At 47.3% G+C, this 16,979-nt stretch overlaps 1 protein-coding gene across 12 annotated transcripts in view; it reads left to right on the top strand.

Moving 5' to 3' along the window:
* Positions 1–16,979, top strand: part of Ccdc57 (coiled-coil domain containing 57) — a 101,466-nt gene that overhangs the window by 45,334 nt on the left and 39,153 nt on the right. For 8 of the 12 annotated variants that reach the window (XM_031354839.1, XM_031354840.1, XM_031354838.1 and 5 more), the window contains 3 exons: positions 1,027–1,127; positions 3,550–3,723; positions 8,886–9,099. In XM_031354839.1, the coding sequence (XP_031210699.1) occupies positions 1,027–1,127; positions 3,550–3,723; positions 8,886–9,099 (489 nt within the window). Of the gene's footprint in view, positions 1–1,026; positions 1,128–3,549; positions 3,724–5,141; positions 5,626–5,646; positions 5,806–6,325; positions 6,348–8,885; positions 9,100–16,979 lie in introns of those variants that run through there. The other 4 variants (XR_004113762.1, XR_004113763.1, XM_031354847.1 and 1 more) reach the window with 4 other exon arrangements.

Raw genomic sequence — 16,979 nt, 5'->3', positions numbered from 1 at the left:
TGTAGACCAGGCTGGCCTTGAACTCAGAAATCCTCCTGCCTCTACCTCCCAAGTGCTGGGATTAAAGGCATGTGCCACCACTGCCCAGCTCAATCTTTTATTTCTAAGATATGTACCTAATGCTATAAATGTTCTTTTTCTTTTTTTGTGCAGTGCTAAAAATAGAACCTAGAGCCTAGCACACAGTGGCTCTGCTCTCTGCCTCCAATCTCTAGCCATAACCAGTGGTTTTGGATTTGTTTTTTTGGTTTTGTTTTTGTTTTTTATACATATGGGTGTTTTACCTACATATGTCTGTGTACCACGTGTGTGCCTGGTAACTGAGGAGGCCAGGAAAGGATGACAAATCCTCTGAAACTGAAGTCACGGATGGTTGTGAGCTGCCATGTGAGTGCTGGGAACCAAACCCTAGTCCTCTGGAAGAGCAGCTGTGCTCTGAACTCCTGGGGCCTCTCTTTAGTCACGCCCAACCCCACAGCCTGCTTTTCATTTCAAGACATTCTCGCTAAGTACATCAGGCTGGCCTTGAACTCATACTCCAAAGCCTTCTGCCTCTGCCACTCGGCCTAGGTGCTGTGAGTTTCCTTGAAAGCACAGCTTTACATATTTTTTTATTATTATTATTTTACGTGTATGTATTTTACATGTATTATTTTACCATATCCTTACAGTTATTTTCCTTGCAAAATAACTTGGAATATCAAGTATCACTTCTTCTTTGACCCAGGTATTATGTGAGCATTTTTTTTTCTTTCTTTCCAAATAAATGGCCCTGTATTTAAGTGGGAAAATTGTTCAGATCTGACATGGTAAGCCTGGGTTTCATCCTATAGTCCTGCTCTCTCTACATATATATATAAGGTTGTACTAAATATCACGTCTCTAGTCTTTCTAGGGACCCCACCCTTTGATTCAGGCTGGACATATTTACCTTGAGGTCAGTGGGAAAGCCTCAAGAGTCAGCTTCACAGGGAGACTGTTTTTGTTTCTGAGGTTTGAGATGACAGCAACTGTTCTTGCCTACAGACACAACCCTGGCTGACCAGACCTCCATTGCCTTAGCAGTCAGAAAACTTGGGGACAGAGTGCATCTCTTGAACTTGCTGGTGACACAGCTCAAAAAGAAGGTGAGACTCGCCTGGACACTTAAGGTTGTGCAAGCATTCCAGCTGAAGAACCAGTCCAGATGTGGACACAGGTGCAGGCTCTGAGAGGTGCCAGGTGTGACCTCATTGACCTTGGGTGTCTTCCCAACTTCTGTTTTCTTCAGAACAAAGGACTGCACTGTGCAGTAGTTGGTTTATCTTATGTGTGGCTATAGATGATTCACAGGGAAGCCTGATATGGTGGTTAAGTATCTGTTGTCCCAGCACTCAGGAGGTAGAGGCAGAAGGATCAAGGTCATCCATGGTGATAGAGAGAGTTGGAGGCCAGCCTGGGCTACATGAACAAAACAGCAGCAGCAGCAACAATGCATACACATACACACACACAATACACACATACATGTATATATATATGTTATATATATATATTATATATGTATGTATGTCTATACACATAAGTATGTGCATGATGCATGTATATATTTTATATGTACACATATATATGAAGAGAAAGAAGAAAACATATAAGAAGACCAGGTAGAAGAAAGAGAAGACCTTTGACAGAGAGCAAGGTAGACACATAAGATCTATATAAGTGAAGTCACTATGTCTGGCTTCCTTCACTTAACCCAGGAGTTTGTTTTATTTTGTTTTTGAGACAGATGTATGTAGTCCTGGCACTCTCTATATAGACTCAGGCTAGCTTCAAACTCACAGAGATCCTCCTGCCTCTGCATCCAAGTGCTGGAATAGCTCATTAATTTCATTGCTCACATGTGTTACCTCATATGAGTGCTTCCTTCCTGTTTGTAGCCACACAGTACTCTTGTGCAACTTTGTCTATCCATCTACCTATGGATAGACACAGGCTGCCTGTTGTTGGCCATCATGAATAGTGGAAACATCCCTCTACAAGTGTCTCTGTGGAGATGTGTCTTTAGTTTAGGGACTGTGTACCCAGAAGGAGAATTGCTGTGTTAATGTTATGGAGAGTCTGTGTTTACTCTCTGAGGAGCCACAGACTGTTTAGCAGCAGCAGCAGCAGCAGCAGCAGCAGCATTACCTCCCCACTGTCACTGTGTGAGGGTCTTGTTTCCTCCATGTTCTCACTGACAACAGCCCTCTTCTGCTTTTTTGATTCTGGCCATTCTGGTTCATGGCATTTCACTCTGTGACTTCAGTCGACCTGCACTTCCCTGCTGACAAATGATGCTGAGCACCTTCTCCTAAGTATGGCCTCCTGCAGCCTCCTTTGATATATAACTGTTTAGATCCTTTGCTCACTTTCAGCTGGAGTGAATTCTGGATTCAAGATCCTTAGCAGGCACATTGCTTGCTAAATTTTGTATTCTTCATCTTGTCTTAACTCTTAGCCACTGACCATAGCTTACCCACCTTTTCTGTTACTTGAGCCTACGGTGAGTGAGGAGGGCCATACTGTCCTCTCACCATTATATAAATGCTTTTCATGAGGCGATGGGAAGAAGGGGTGATCACACAGAGACAACTGCGGGAGCAGAAGAACTATTTTAATTCCCTTAACCTAGAACGGGTGGCCACCATGTGAGGAAGTGTGCTTCCCATTCTCCTGGTTCCCTTCCTGCCTGGCCCAGGCCACAGTGGAGCCACGTGGATATTGGTGACACTGTGACCCTGGGCCATCATTGTACCCATGGCACTGACTCCCCTTTCTGAACGTCACACATCCACCAGCCACTGCTCCCGTTGTCTATTTTTATTAATAAGGTAGGCTCTCGTGGAACCCAAGCTGACTGAGAATGACCTTGAATTTTTGATCTTTCTGTCTCTACCTCCCAAATGCTGAAATTACAGGTGTGGACCATTACATCCTATTTATGTGATATTGGCAATGAAGCCCAGGGCTTCCTGCATCCTAGGCAAGTGCTCTTTCAGCTCCATATCCCCAACCCATCACTGCCTATGGAGCTTTCCCTCTTGCTCTCTTCCCTCTTAGCTCCTTCTGTACCACTCCCCCTTTTACTCTTTTGAGATGGTATTTTTACAGAACCCTGACTGTCCTGGAACTCACTATGTAGACCAGGCTGTCCTCAAACTCCTAGAGATCTACTTGCCTCTGCCTCTTGAGTGCTGGCATTAAAGGTGTGTGTCACTACATCCAGCCTACCACCTACCCTTTTGATAGAAAACACTTCCTGGTCACCAAGCAATGTTCTAGAGGCAGTTCTGTCTTCCTGGGAACTAGGGCTCAGGAGTGGATTCTAAGCCACTTTCATGCACAAATTCTCCCCAGTGAGCCTGGGCAGAAGTGGAGTACATGGGGCAGGTTTTCAGATCATCATATACAGCAGGAACTGGCCACTTGGCCCTGCTCCACCCCTGCACTTCATGCTCCAGTCCTTTCTAGGACGGTCCCCACTACCTCTTCCTAACAGTAACATTGCCTTCTGAACTGATTGCCTAGCTGCGGCAGAAACCCCCGGAGCTTGACGCTGACCAACATGAGATCCTCAGTGAAGTGGACCAGGTGCACCTGGAGATTTTGGAGCTGCAGAAGCAGGTGGCCGAACTAAGGAAGCATCTCAAGATGATACAGCCCCAAGGAGACCCTTCATCCAGGAAGCAGTTACAGAGAGAGGTGGGTGCTGGACATGTGTGTTTGCCACCATCTTCTTCCACCCTGGCCTGTCAGCTTCCACTGCTGAAGCAAGTGTGTTTGCTGGCACTGCCTCCCTTTTCATCCACTGTTCATCTCTGTGAGCTCGCTCCCACCTCTGGTCCTTTCTTTGACTGCCCATACTATTGCTAGAGTGGAGCTCATGTGCTCTTGGTTGAGAAGCCTTCCTTAGGAAACACATTGCAAGGAAGGCATCTCTCTCCATAGACAGGCCTGGACTGATGGCTAAGAAGGCACTGTGTGACCTGACCTGGCCTGCCTGTGAGAGGAGGAGCCACAGAGCCCTTAACATCTGGTCAGCACTGTGGCCAGGGCTGAGGCCTAATGAACTGAGTATGCACTGAATCCCATAACAGCCTAATCTACAGAAAGGCCCCAGACTTCAGCTGTGAGGCTTGGCCCTTTCTTCAGACATAAGGCCCTATTGGAACCATAGGAAAGGTAACAGTCCTACTTCCTTCTGCTGCTGTGCCCCAAGGCCAAACCCATCCTTCAGTCACCTGGGGTGCTGTGGCCTGATGACCTTCTCCCTCGGCACTGGCCTGCAGTGACAGTGATCACTTATGCTCACTTTTGGCTGCCTGTGCTGACCTCCAGTGACCGCCTGTGGTTGTTGATGTTGACCTATTAGTTACCAGAGGTCATAGGTACTCACCTGAGATATTTAAGACAGTATGTGCTCATATGGCACCATATTACAAGAACAGGAACACAGGCCATGGCCTCTGGCAGAGGCTATGTCTAAGAACAAGCAGGAAGGAAACAGACAGGGATGGGGGCTAAGGGAGCCTGAGGCTCCAGCAAAAGACTGAACTGGCCAATACTGAAGTACCAGGCAGTACTCATCCCTAAGGGATCCTGTACATGGACCTCCCTGGGCTCTCAGACCTCCCCACAATCCAGCAGTCCAGGGGAAGTGGGCAGATCAGCACCTTATACACTGGATTTTAAATAGTGGTAGACTAGGTTGAAGCAGGAGGTGTAGGCCTCAACAGTCACATTTATTGGGTCACATAGTAAAAATAATTTTTAAAAAGTTATTGGTTACCCTAGTTCCTGTTGGGTCTTAGGAGCTATGATTTTGGCACACTGTGAGGTCATTCTCTGAATAAAGCTCCAGAAACAGAGTGTCCAGCCTTTCTGCTGGCCAAGGCCCCCAGGGTGACACCCACTGCTCATCAGCATATCCAATTGGACCAAGTGGTAGATGCCCAGGAAAGGGGAGACCTGGAAATCAGTGCTTCCAAGGGGCATGGTCAGTGACTTCAGCTGTCCGAAATGGATGAGACATTCCTGCCTGTTTCTCACTGTCCTGAGGGCCTTGCAGCCACCAGCACCGTGTCCAGAGGTTATTCCAGAGTGTCTTGCTCCATTTCCAGCATCAGCACTCCTTGAACAATGCCAGTTCCAAGTGGATATATTAGGACGGTGGAGATGCCATCCAGGAAGGGCTCCAGCTGGCCACCTCCACCAGGAAAGACTACACTCTACCAAGTTCATAGGAAATCCTGAGTGATGTGGACCAAGTGAACGGATACATGGATAAATGGAAGCCAGCAAGATATCTCAGCAGGTAAAGGTACTTGCTGCCAAGCCTGAGGACGCAAGTTCAATTGCTGCGACCCATGTAGAAGAAGGAGTGAGCCAATTTTCTACAAGTTATTCTCCATAATATGTACACAGTGACCTGTACAGCACCCCAGACAGACAGACATAGTAAAAATAATCTTTAAAAAGAAGTGTTGCATGACTTCTACATGCAAACATCAGTGAGTAAACATGCCAGATAAGGCAGTTGAATGTGGATGTGGAACTCAAGGCAGAAGTGTAGTGAGAACCAAGGTGCCCGAATCTCAAGTCACACAGTGTCTCTCTCACCCTCAGTTGACCTTGATCAGAAGGTGAAAAAGTCTTTCGTTGGAGAAACGTTGGGACACCAGCTTGACCGACTTCTCTAGCACCCGGATACCAGCATCTGTGCCTAAGTGGAATGTACTCAAGAGTCACTTTGGAGTTTTGCCAAAGCACAAAACCTGAACCTAAGTAAGAGATTACCTCAGACAGAATGGGTGGAAGGGCATGCACAGATTAGCCCCTTGAGGATGTCATTGTCATAAAACACAAATTATGCTGCTTTGTGGTGGCACACACCTTTAATCCCAGCACTCAGGAGACTTCTGAGTGTTAGCCAGCATGCTTTATAGAGTGAGTTCCAGGACAGCCAGGGTCACACAGAGAGACCCTCTCTTGAAAAAGCAACAACCTCCCACAAAAAAAGACTGGAGAATCTTCTAACTTTAAGCACAGTCATACTATGGGGGTCCTGGACCTTGGAAAGGAATTTTACTTTGAAAGAGTATGGTCAGGAGGCCAGAATCGACAGTGTGCCACAGTCCTTTGTGGGAAGTGCAGAACTTCAGTGTCTAGGCATGAAGGTACAGCTTCCCATTCATCCTCCAGTGTTCCAGGAAGAAGTTTATGTGCAGAGAGGTGGGCAGCCAGGCAGGGAAATGGCAGTTCCCAAGACAGGAGTCTGAAACAGCCCCTCCAACTGTTCTTTCAGCTTCCACTAAAGGCAGCTTCAGCCAGGTGGTGGTAGCACGCATCTTTAATCCCAGCAGAGACAGGTGGATCCAGCCTGGTCTACAGAGAGGAACCCTTGTTTTTAAGATTTATTTATTTCATGTATGTAAGTACATGGTCGCTGTCTTCAGACACACCAGAAGAGGGCATCGAATCCCCTTACAGATGGTAGTGAGCCATCATGTGGTTGCTGGGAATTGAACTCAGGACCTCTGGAAGAGCAGTCAGTGTTCTTAACTGCTGAACCATCTCTCCAGCCCCAGAGGAATCCTGTCTTGAAAAATACAAAACAGCCGGGCGGTGGTGGCACACGTCTTTAATCCCAGCACTTGGGAGGCAGAGGTAGGCAGATTTCTGAGTTCGAGGCCAGCCTGGTCTACAGAGTGAGTTCCAGGACAGCCAGAGCTATACAGAGAAACCCTGTCTCGAAAAACCAAAAAACAAAACAAAAACAAAACAAAACAAAAAACAAAAATACTAGTCTTTTTTTCCCTGTCCAACCAAAGAGCCTACAAAACTGGCCACACTTCTGTGTAGCAGTGTGACCCCAGTGACACGGCTACACAGGTACCTGTGCAAACTGCCATGCGGGCAGTAGACAGGGTGTACCACTCTCCATCCACACCTGACCTCCTTGGACTTCACTGTTTAGTCAGAGCTTGAGCCCAGGTTGTCCCCTGTTCCTAGGGCCTGCCACCCTCATCAACACACTTCGAGACCAAAGCCTTCTTGTCCTGTGCTGGAGGTAGAGAGGAAGACTGTCCCTGGTATAGTGTTAGCTGTCTGTGAGCTCTGACCCTGACCTGTGAAAGACCCTCTGTTTCACCACAGACCTCTGCAGTACTCTGGTCTGGACCTGATGAATCTAATCAAGACTTTTCTGCAGGTCTCCTTAATCTCCAGACTGCTATCATTCCAAGATGTAGAAATGGGTTGCCACCATGTTTACTCAAGTGCCCACAGACCACAAGATATCTCTGAATGTGTCTCACGTTATAAAAATCTTTATTCAGGGGAAAGACTTTCCAGAACACTTTAACCAAATGAAAATTTTTAACAGCTGAACCCAGGAAAATCATTCCATGTCCTTGAGGCCAGTGTCCCATCAGGAACAAGGCCACACTGGGCCCTCCTTAACCCACAAGGGTTCTATCCCTGTTTAGAAAGATGATTTGAAGGGATAGGAATCTTGCGCTAGGCTAGCCCTATCCGTCTTTCCTCTCAGTCAGCCCACCTTTCCTAGGACCTGAGTTCCTTTGTATTCTGAAGGCCACATCTGGGTAGCGCAAACAGCATACACTGGATGCAGTGAGATTTGGGGTGTTTGGGTCTGTAACAGCACTCTCTAGGAGCATTGGTCATAGCTTGCCCTAGGACCTTCTCAGACCAGAGTTCCTGCCTCTGCTATGTCTGTGAGCCCTTCAGTCTTTCATGGCCTGCAGCTTTTGCCAAAAGCACCTGGATGCAGTGCAGTCACCCACACACTTCAGGCTACCTGAAGAACAGTAGCACCCGGAGGGCACAAGCACCTGCCAGCACTGGCAAGGACCAGGAAGACAGAGCAGGCCGTGCAGGATGTTCCGGGGCCTGGAACTCGAGCACCCAGAATAGTAACAGATTGCCATGGTTTCTCATAACTATTGGGAACCAGTGGGTCACACCAGACCCTGGTCTCTCCTCATCACAGACACCCCTTATGTTGTGACTGTATTTCTGCAGTGTGTGGGTCGGCTCCCAAATCTAGGCTGGCCCGAAGGAGGTGCATGTGGCGCCTCCCCGGAGTTCATGTCTACTTGACCCTGGTACAGTGCCCCACCTCCCCAGCAGTCACCTGTACTTTCTCAGGGAAGGGTGACCATAGCTGACCCATAGGGTAGGAAGGGAACAGGCAGGTAGAAGGGGTGAACAGAAGGGAGATGAAAGAAGAGAAGGAAAGCATGTCTGACCCTTGTGCAGCAAAGGAGTGGGGGTGGAGTTCAGCCAGCACAGGGCAGAGGACAGAAGCAGAGTCGGCCCATACCAGTGAGAAGTGGCTTGGCCACAGGGCCCTGTTCTCACACAGGGTTCAAGGTCCCATGTTTAGGGTATTGCTGGAAGCTAATAAGAGGCCATTCTTTTTCCAGAACAGAGCCCATACAGGCCTGCAGGGAGTCCTCTGCTAGCTGAGTATAAGTTCTCATTGTCTTCATTTGAAAGACACCCCACCTGGACTCTCAGCAGGAGCTTATGGGGTAAGGGGAACAGGAGAGAGGAGGCCAAGAACTATGCAAGCCCCCCTCCCCCCACACACACACTCCTGGGAGAGAAGTAGCTCACCAAAGCCTGGGTACTGTTCCTAACTCCCAACTCAGTCAAAGCATGTGCAATAGTCACTCTATGTCACCAATGAGCCAGCCAGCCATGGTGATTCTAAGAGGGCAGGTGAGCAGCTCAGTGGGCTGTGCATTGGACTCTCCTATGAACCCCCAGCCCTTGTGATCTCCAGCAGGCCTTCTGGAGTGTCTGAACAGGGCTATCTCCCGGTTGGGTCTTGTGTACAGGGTCTGGCTGACTGGTACCCCATGAACATGGAAGACCAGACGGAGCCCCGTACTTTCCCCCAGGAAGGGGCACAGCCTCCACGGACCATATCTGTGTCCCATCTGCAAAGGAAATTAAAGGACGCAGCTAGGAAAATACTCAGCCTCCGCCTAGAGAGGGAGCAGCTCCTAGAAATGGGAAATAGACTCCGAGCTGAGCAGGGCCATGAGAAAGGTAAGTGTCTGGGAACAGGATGGTAGGCCAGGCCACAGTTGGGGCCATGCCAGTGGGGAGGGAAGGTGGTGCCATGGTTCTGCCGCAGGAGGCCCAAAGAAAAAAGCTTCCTGGCTTGCTTGCCACAAGCCTGGGGCCAGAGGGAGGGCTGCAGGCCGGTTTCCCAGGGAGGCTGGAGGACAGAGGCACTGCTGGTGGAATGGAGCCAACCAGACGCCTTAGGCACAGAGCAGGGCTTCATCTCGGCACTGGGTGTCCCTTGACCCACTCTTCTGGCCACATCTGGAAGAAATAGCCATAGAGCCTGTGAGGTCCTGTGAGGCAAGCAGAAGGGCAGCTCCAGGCCAGGCCACTGTAGGTGTTCTCAATAGTGCAGCATTGTCTACCAATACTCAGTTGGTTTCCCACAAGAAGCAGTGGTTCTTGAGTCCTACGCTTGTCTGTTTGTTCTTTAATGTAAGACAGATGAGTATAGTGGCTCCTACCTATATCCCCAGCACTCAGGAGACTAAAGATCCCTGAAGGATCCCCCACAGGCTTCAAGCCAGCCTGAGCTATAGGAGACTTCTTTTTTTTAGATTTATTTGTGCATTGATATTTTGCCTATGTATGTCTGTATAAGGGTGCCAGATCCCCTAGAACTAGAATTACAAACACAGTTGTGAGCTGCCATGTGGGTACTGGGACTTGAACCTGGGTCCTCTGGAAGAGCTAACAGTTCTTTTAACGACTGAGCCATCTCTCCAGGACCCTAGCTTTTGCTTTTAGACAAGGTCTCATATAGCTCAGGTTGGCATCAAAAGAATTCTTTGTATAGTCAGGAATGAGTTGATCCTCCTGCCTCCCCTCGAAGAACTGGGATTACAGGCTTGCATTAACATACTCAATTTTCAATGGAGCTGAGGATCAAACTCAGGGCTTCACACATGCTAGGCAAGCACTGTAGCAACTAAGACACATTTCTAGACCTGGGACCTAGTGTTTTAATCCAGCACAAGGGAGACTCCTGTGTGCTACAGAGTGAGACAACTAAATCAAGGGATTGAAGCAATGCCTCAGTGTTTAAGAGTACTTATTGCTCTTGCAGAGAATCTGGGTTTAGTTCTAGCCCCAACTTGTTGACTCAACCCTCTATAACTCTAGTTCCAGGAGATTCAACACTTCCTTCTGACCCCACAGGCACCAGGCATGCCTGTGTATACATTCAGGCAAACCACTCATACACATAAAACAAATAGATAAATCTACATTGTTTTTGTTTTTTGTTTTTGTTGTTGTTCTTTTTCGAGATAGGGTATCTCTGTGTAGCCCTGGCTGTCCTGGAACTCACTCTGTAGACCAGGCTGGCCTCGAACTCAGAAATCCGCCTGCCTCTGCCTCCCAAGTGCTGGGATTAAAGGCATGCACTACCACTGCCCTGCTAAATCTACATTTTAAACAAAAGAAAAAACACAAGGCAAAGCAAAAATTGTAAGAAAACAAAACTGAGGACTGGAGCTCATCTACAATTTGGGGAAGATGCCGGCTCCTCCGTGCTTCCGTCCTGTGTGCATTCACTCTTACCAGCCATGTGCACACTGTGCTCACATCCACACCCTCACCCAGCGTGTGTGGACAGAGTGTGCACATAGCCTGCTTTTCCTCCCAGCCAGGCATACTGTGCATTTTGAGTCATCAGCAAGCTGATTCCTAGAAGAGATGGAACAGTGGCTAGGCAAGCACGGTACCAACACTGACTTCTTCCTTCTTCCTGTGGCCTGGGAATGGTGTCCACATTTCCCCTCATCTGCCAGCAGCCTAGTGTCTGTCTCCCATAGACTCCTTTCTGCACTCTTCATGAGCTATGAAGTGCCAGAAGAGACTTGCACAACAGAGAATTAGAATCTCCCTGTGACCACAGGCCCACAAAAAGTAAATATTCACTAGAAAATCATGGTAGGTAAAACATTGTTTTACTTCATATATCCTTCATTTTTGTAGGGTTCCCCCATTTATTGTCATTATTTCCCCATTTTATCGTATCATTATACTTCTGATTTATATGCTAGGTACCAAGCCAGGGCTTGTGTGTCCAGTCAAACCCTAACCACTGAGCCTCATCCCAGCCCTGCTACTGAGGGGAGTTTGGTTCTTCTGGGAATGATTTGGGGAACACCTACCATACTGGAGGCGGTGATACCTGCCTAGTATCCCAGCACTCAGAAGGCGCAGGCAGGAAGATCATGAGTTCAAGACCAGCCACAGTCAAAAAGTAAAAGAGAAGGTAACTGGACCTGAGTTTTTCCTGTGGCTACACTTGATGGTTTCGCCTCCTGAGTGTATATGCCCAGGTTGTCAGATGTAATACAGTGACATGCACATCCAAACACCGGATGCAGAAATCACTAGTCATAAAGAACTAGCTTTAGTGACCCAGTCGAATGCACTGTTTTGAAGCCAGTATCCTGCTTCTGTGTCATTGTCCTGGGCCCTGGAAGCAGTCCTCCTCTACACTTGGCCTCTTCAGACTCCACAAACCGCAGCTGCTTCCTACAGAGGAAAGCTAACTTGCATTTCATCTTCTGATGCGGGGGTTTTGGTTTGGTTTGGTTTGGTCTTCTTTGGTTGGGTTTAGTCTGGTTTGCTTTGCTTTTTGTTTGGTCTGGTTTGGTTGGGTTTGCTTTGCTTAGCTTTGCTTTGCTTTGTTTTTGGTTTAGTTTGGTCTGGTTTGGTTTGGTTTGATTTGGTTTAGTTTGGTCTGGTTTGGTCGGGTTCTGGTTTGGTTTGGTTTGGTTTGGTCTGGTTGGGTTGGGTTGGGTTGGGTTGGATCTGGTCTGGTTTGGTTTGCTTTTGGTTGGGATTGGTCTGGTTTGCTTTGCTTTGCTTTACTTTGCTTTTGGTTTGGTTTGGTCTGGTTTGGTTTAGTTTGCTTTGGTTTAGTTTGGTCTGGTTTGGTCAGGTTTGGTTTGGTTTGTTCTGGTTTGGTTTGGTTTGGTTTGTTCTGGTCTGGACTGGTCTGGTCTGTCTGGTTTGGTTTGATTTGGTTGCATGTCTTTTAGCTGTTCCTTTAGCTAGAGCTTGATGGCACAGAAGCTTCCTTGGGGCTCTACATGTCTGACAGGAGCCGTAGTTTAACTGCTGTCATCTAGAACTGTAGCTAAGCTGGAGCTATCCCTCTCCATGTGTATGTTTTTGAGACAGGGTCTCACTGTGTAGCCCAGGCTGGCCTTAATCAAAATCCCTCTGCCGCAGCCTTCCACAAGCTGGATTCACAGATACGTCATCTCCTGAACAGTCACCTAGCAGTCTGGTCTTGGCTCCTTGATAAAGGGTCTGTTCTACACACACCGGCCACTTCTGATCTGTTGTCTTCCCATTTTATGTTGTGTCCAGTTGAGGCTTGATTCGGCTGGTCCTGTTTAAAAGTCCATGTGATACACTGTTTTGTTTTTCATTTCTTGAAAACCTAGCCAGAGGTTAAGCCTGAGAAGATGGCTCTGTGACACCGCATTGATGACTAAACATGAGGACTGGAAGATGAGGCCTCAGATTCCAGTGGGTGTGGGAGACAGGGATCCCAGAACAAACCAGCTAGGGAGCTCTGGGTATGACTGAAAGATACTGCCTCAAGGGGGAAAAGTAGAAGAACAATCAAGAACTTACATCAACCTTGGGCCTCAGAGTTCACATATACACAGATGCATGCATTTCCACACACATAAATAACAAGTACACACACATGCAAAAAACAATCCTTATTCCATTAAACGCTGCTTCCTGTTTCCTGTTGTGTATATCACCATGATGTACACATGTGGGTGTGGTGTGTGTATAGTGTGTGTAGTATGTGTAGGTGTGTGTAGAGTATGTGGTACTTGTAGGTATGTGTGGTATGTGTCTGTAGGGGGGTAAGTATTGTGTGTTCTTGTGTGTGTGTGTGTTTGTTTGTTTGTTTGTGTGGGTGAGTGTTGTGTATCTGTGTATGTATTATGTGTCTGTGTGTATGGTGTGTCTGTGTGGATGAGTATTGTATCTGTGTGTGTGTCTGTGTAGGTAAGTGTTGTTTGTGTTGTGTGTCTGTGTGTGTGTCCGTGTGTGTTTGTGTGTGTGTGTCTGTCTGTCTGTCTGTCCCTCTTTGTTGTTGTTGTTGTTGTTGTTTTTCGAGACTGGGTTTCTCTGTGTAGTCCTGGCTGTCCTGGAACTCACTCTGTAGACCAGGCTGGCCTCGAACTCAGAAATCCACCTGCCTCTGCCTCCCAAGTGCTGGGATTAAAGGTATGTGCCACCACTGCCTGGCCTTAAAGATTTCTTTTTTTGTTTGTTTGTTTGGTTTTTTTGGTTTTGATTTTGGTTTTTCAAGACAGGGTTTCTCTGTGTAGCCCTGGCTGTCCTGAAACTCTGTAGACCAGCCTGGCCTCAAACTCAGAAATCCGCCTGCCTCTGCCTCCCAAGTGCTGGGATTAAAGGCATGCGACACCACTGCCCTGTTTTGTTTTGTTTTTTTAATATAGGGTTTCTGTGTGGCCCAGGCTGTCCTGGAATTTGCTTTGTAGACCAGGGATCTACCTGCCTCTGTGTTCCCAGTGCTGAGATTAAAGGCGAATGCCTTCATGCTTGGCTTGCCATTGCATGTCTTAGGGTGTAAATTCCTATGTGGCTGTGACTTCAAACATGTCCTAGAAACATACAGGACACAGTTACCAAGTAACTAATCTCCAGATACGTACTCTGGTGGGCTCACACTTCTATTTCACCCTTGAGTTATCTAGAAGAGATTTTCAAAATCCTTTTTTTTTGTTGTTTTTTTTTGTTTTGTTTTTTGTTTTTTAGTTTTTTTTTTTTTTTTTTTTTTTTTTTGGTTTTTCGAGACAGGGTTTCTCTGTGTAGCCCTGGCAGTCCTGGAACTCAGAAATCCACCTGCCTCTGCCTCCCAAGTGCTGCGCCACCACTGCCCGGCCTTTTTGGTTATTTTTAATCTAATATGCTGGCTTCTGTTTTTTATTTTCTGCTGTTGAACAACTGTATAAAGCACACATCCCTTGTGAATTTGCTTTTGCTCCTCCGGTTGCCTGCTGGGGTGCGGTTGCCTGCTGGGGTGCGGTTGCCTGCTGGGGTGCGGTTGCCTGCTGGGGTGCGGTTGCCTGTTGGGGTGCCTTTGCCTGCTGGGGTGCCTTTGCCTGCTGGGGTGCGGTTCATTAGAACCTTTTCATTCTCACCTTCTACTTGCTCCTTCTGTCCCTTTGTTCTTGTGCCAAGTGTAGACTTTACACCTCACCACAGCTCACCCAGCATCCTTTGGTACTTGACAATATCCATGGTTAGGAGATAATTCTAGGAAGAAAACATGGCTCTCACACAGGAGTGGACTGAACCTGGGTTTAAATTTTGTTCTTCATTGGACAGTGAGGAGCCCATGCTGTGGCCCACTCAGAACCTTGGGAAAGCTGCCACCCCTCCACTCCTCAGTCCAACATAGGGACTCCTGTCTCAGGACATTTTATTTCTTTTTTTTTTTTTTTGAGGGCGTCAGATCTCATTATGGGTGGTTGTGAGTCACCATGTGGTTGCTGGGAATTGAACTCAGGACCTTTGGAAGAGTAGTCAATGCTCTTACCTGCTGAGCCATCTCGCCAGCCCCTCAATCCATTTTATTTCTCGACTTGAACTGGGAAGACTGACTCCATGCACTCCAAGTGCTCCACTAAGTGCGCCAAGCTGAAGTTGCCACCCATTCCTGATTGAAGTGGAAGCTCCCCGATGGACTGGCCACCCAAACATAGCAGTGAAAGCAAGACTCTTGTCCCTAGCAAAGAGATCCATTTTACTGCGGAATGTGGGAAACAGCATCCCAGACCATTTCAGGCCTTGTCCATACAAGGATATCCATGACTCTTTGCAAAGGCTGAGTTCTGCAGCTATACAAGTGAATGATCCTAAGCCAAGTGTGATGGCGAACACCTTTTAATCCCAGCACCCAGGAGGCAACGACAGGCAGATCTCTGGGAGTCTGAAGCCAGTGTGTTCTTTTTTTAGATTTTTTTTTAAGACTTTTATTTATTTATCATATGTAAGTACACAATAGCTGTCTTCAGACACACCAGAAGATGGCATCAGATCTCATTACAGGTGGTTGTGAGCCACCATGTGGTTGCTGGGATTTGAACTCAGGACCTCTGGAAGAGCAGTCAGTGCTCTTACCCACTGAGCCATCTCACTAGCCCCGCAGTGTGTTCTATATATAGTTCCAGACAAGCCAGGGCTACATAGTGATCTCAAGATCCTCATTATCATCTTCATCCTCATCATCTTTATGTCAGACTGGGTGTCACAGCACTTGGGAGACTGCAACAAGAGACAGACAATTCTAGACCACCCTGCCTACAAAACTAGAACTATTTAAACAAACAACAACTCCAAGATGTTTAGGTTAACTTAAAACAAGTCAAGTTAATGTGAGAATACTCATTTGATTTCAAGATCATTCCTCAGTGAAAGAATACAGAAGCATTTATTTACAGCCAGTGTATGCACATGTATCTTTCCTCCCTTTTTTAATTTTTATTTTAGGTTTATTTATTTTATTTTATATGTATAAGTTGACTGTGTGTATGTCTGTGCACCATATGTGTGTCTGGTGCCTGAGAAGACCAAAAGAGGGTGTTAGATCTCCAGGAACTAGAGTTTTAGATATTTGTGAACCACTGTGTGAGTGCTGGGAACTGAACACAGGTCCTCCTTAAAAGCAATAAGTCCTCCAAACAGATGAGCTATCTCTCCAGTCCCTTTTTTAAAGTGGAGCTTTGCTGTGTTGTCCAGGTTGGCCTCATCCTCAGTATCCAGAGCATTAGGGACTCTGTGTGTGGGTGTGGGATATGTGTGTGGGTGTGTGGGTGTGGGGTATGTGTGTGGGTGTGGGGGTGTGGGGTATGTGTGTGGGTGTGGGGTATGTGTGTGGGTGTGTGGGTGTGGGGTATGTGTGTGGGTGTGGGGTATGTGTGTGGGTGTGGGGTATGTGTGTGGGGGTTGGAAGGGGGTGGGGTATGTGTGTGTGCTGTAGTTGTATGTGTGTGGTGATGTGTGTGGGGTAGTGTGTGTGTAGTATGTGTGTGTGTTATGTATGGTGTGTGTGTGTTATGTGTGTGGGGTGGTGTATGTGTGTGTAGTATGTGGGTGTGGGTGTTATATGTATGTGTGTTATGCATGTTTGTGTATATGTGTAGTGTGTGTGTGTGTGTGTGTGCTATGTATGTGTGTCCTGCACAGGCAGATGCTTAGTTAATGAGCTGCCCCAGGCCTGTATTAGTGACTGTTAGTAAATGATGTCCTTCTGCTGTCTGCAGCTGTCTGAGGGTTAGGGTTATAGGTTAGGGTTATGCTGGGAAGTAGTGCTGTGTGTCCCTGGGCTCTGCTAGAGAATGATGTGTCACAGTTCACACCTGACCTCTGTCACCAAGTTCCTTCTTTTTTTTTTTTTTTTAAGATTTATTCATTTATTTTATGTATGTGAGTACACTGTAGCTGTCTTCAGACACACCAGAAGAGGGCATCAAATCCCATTAAAGATGGTTGTGAGCCAGCATGTGGTTGCTGGGAATTGAACTCAGGACCTCTAGAAGAGCAGTCAGTGCTCTTAACTGCTGAGCCATCTCTCCAGCCCCAGACTTGGTTTTTTGAGACAAAGTTTCTCTGCATAGGCCTGGCTGTCCTAGAACTCTTGTAGACTAGGCTGGCCTTGAACTCCTTCTGAAACTGCCTCCCAGTGCTGGACTTAAAGGTGTATGCTACCACTGCCCACCTTAATCTGCTGTTGTTGTGTTCAAGAAGTCCTTTATGGGGCTGGAGAGATGGCTCAGTGGTTAAGAGCACTGACTGCCCTTCTGAAGGTCCTGAGTTCAAATCCC

The sequence above is a fragment of the Mastomys coucha genome, unplaced genomic scaffold, assembly GCF_008632895.1.
Source record: "Mastomys coucha isolate ucsf_1 unplaced genomic scaffold, UCSF_Mcou_1 pScaffold5, whole genome shotgun sequence".
In the NCBI taxonomy this organism is placed as follows: domain Eukaryota; kingdom Metazoa; phylum Chordata; class Mammalia; order Rodentia; family Muridae; genus Mastomys; species Mastomys coucha.
Note: the sequence above shows the minus strand (reverse complement) of the source record. Positions and strands in the feature narration are given on the sequence as shown.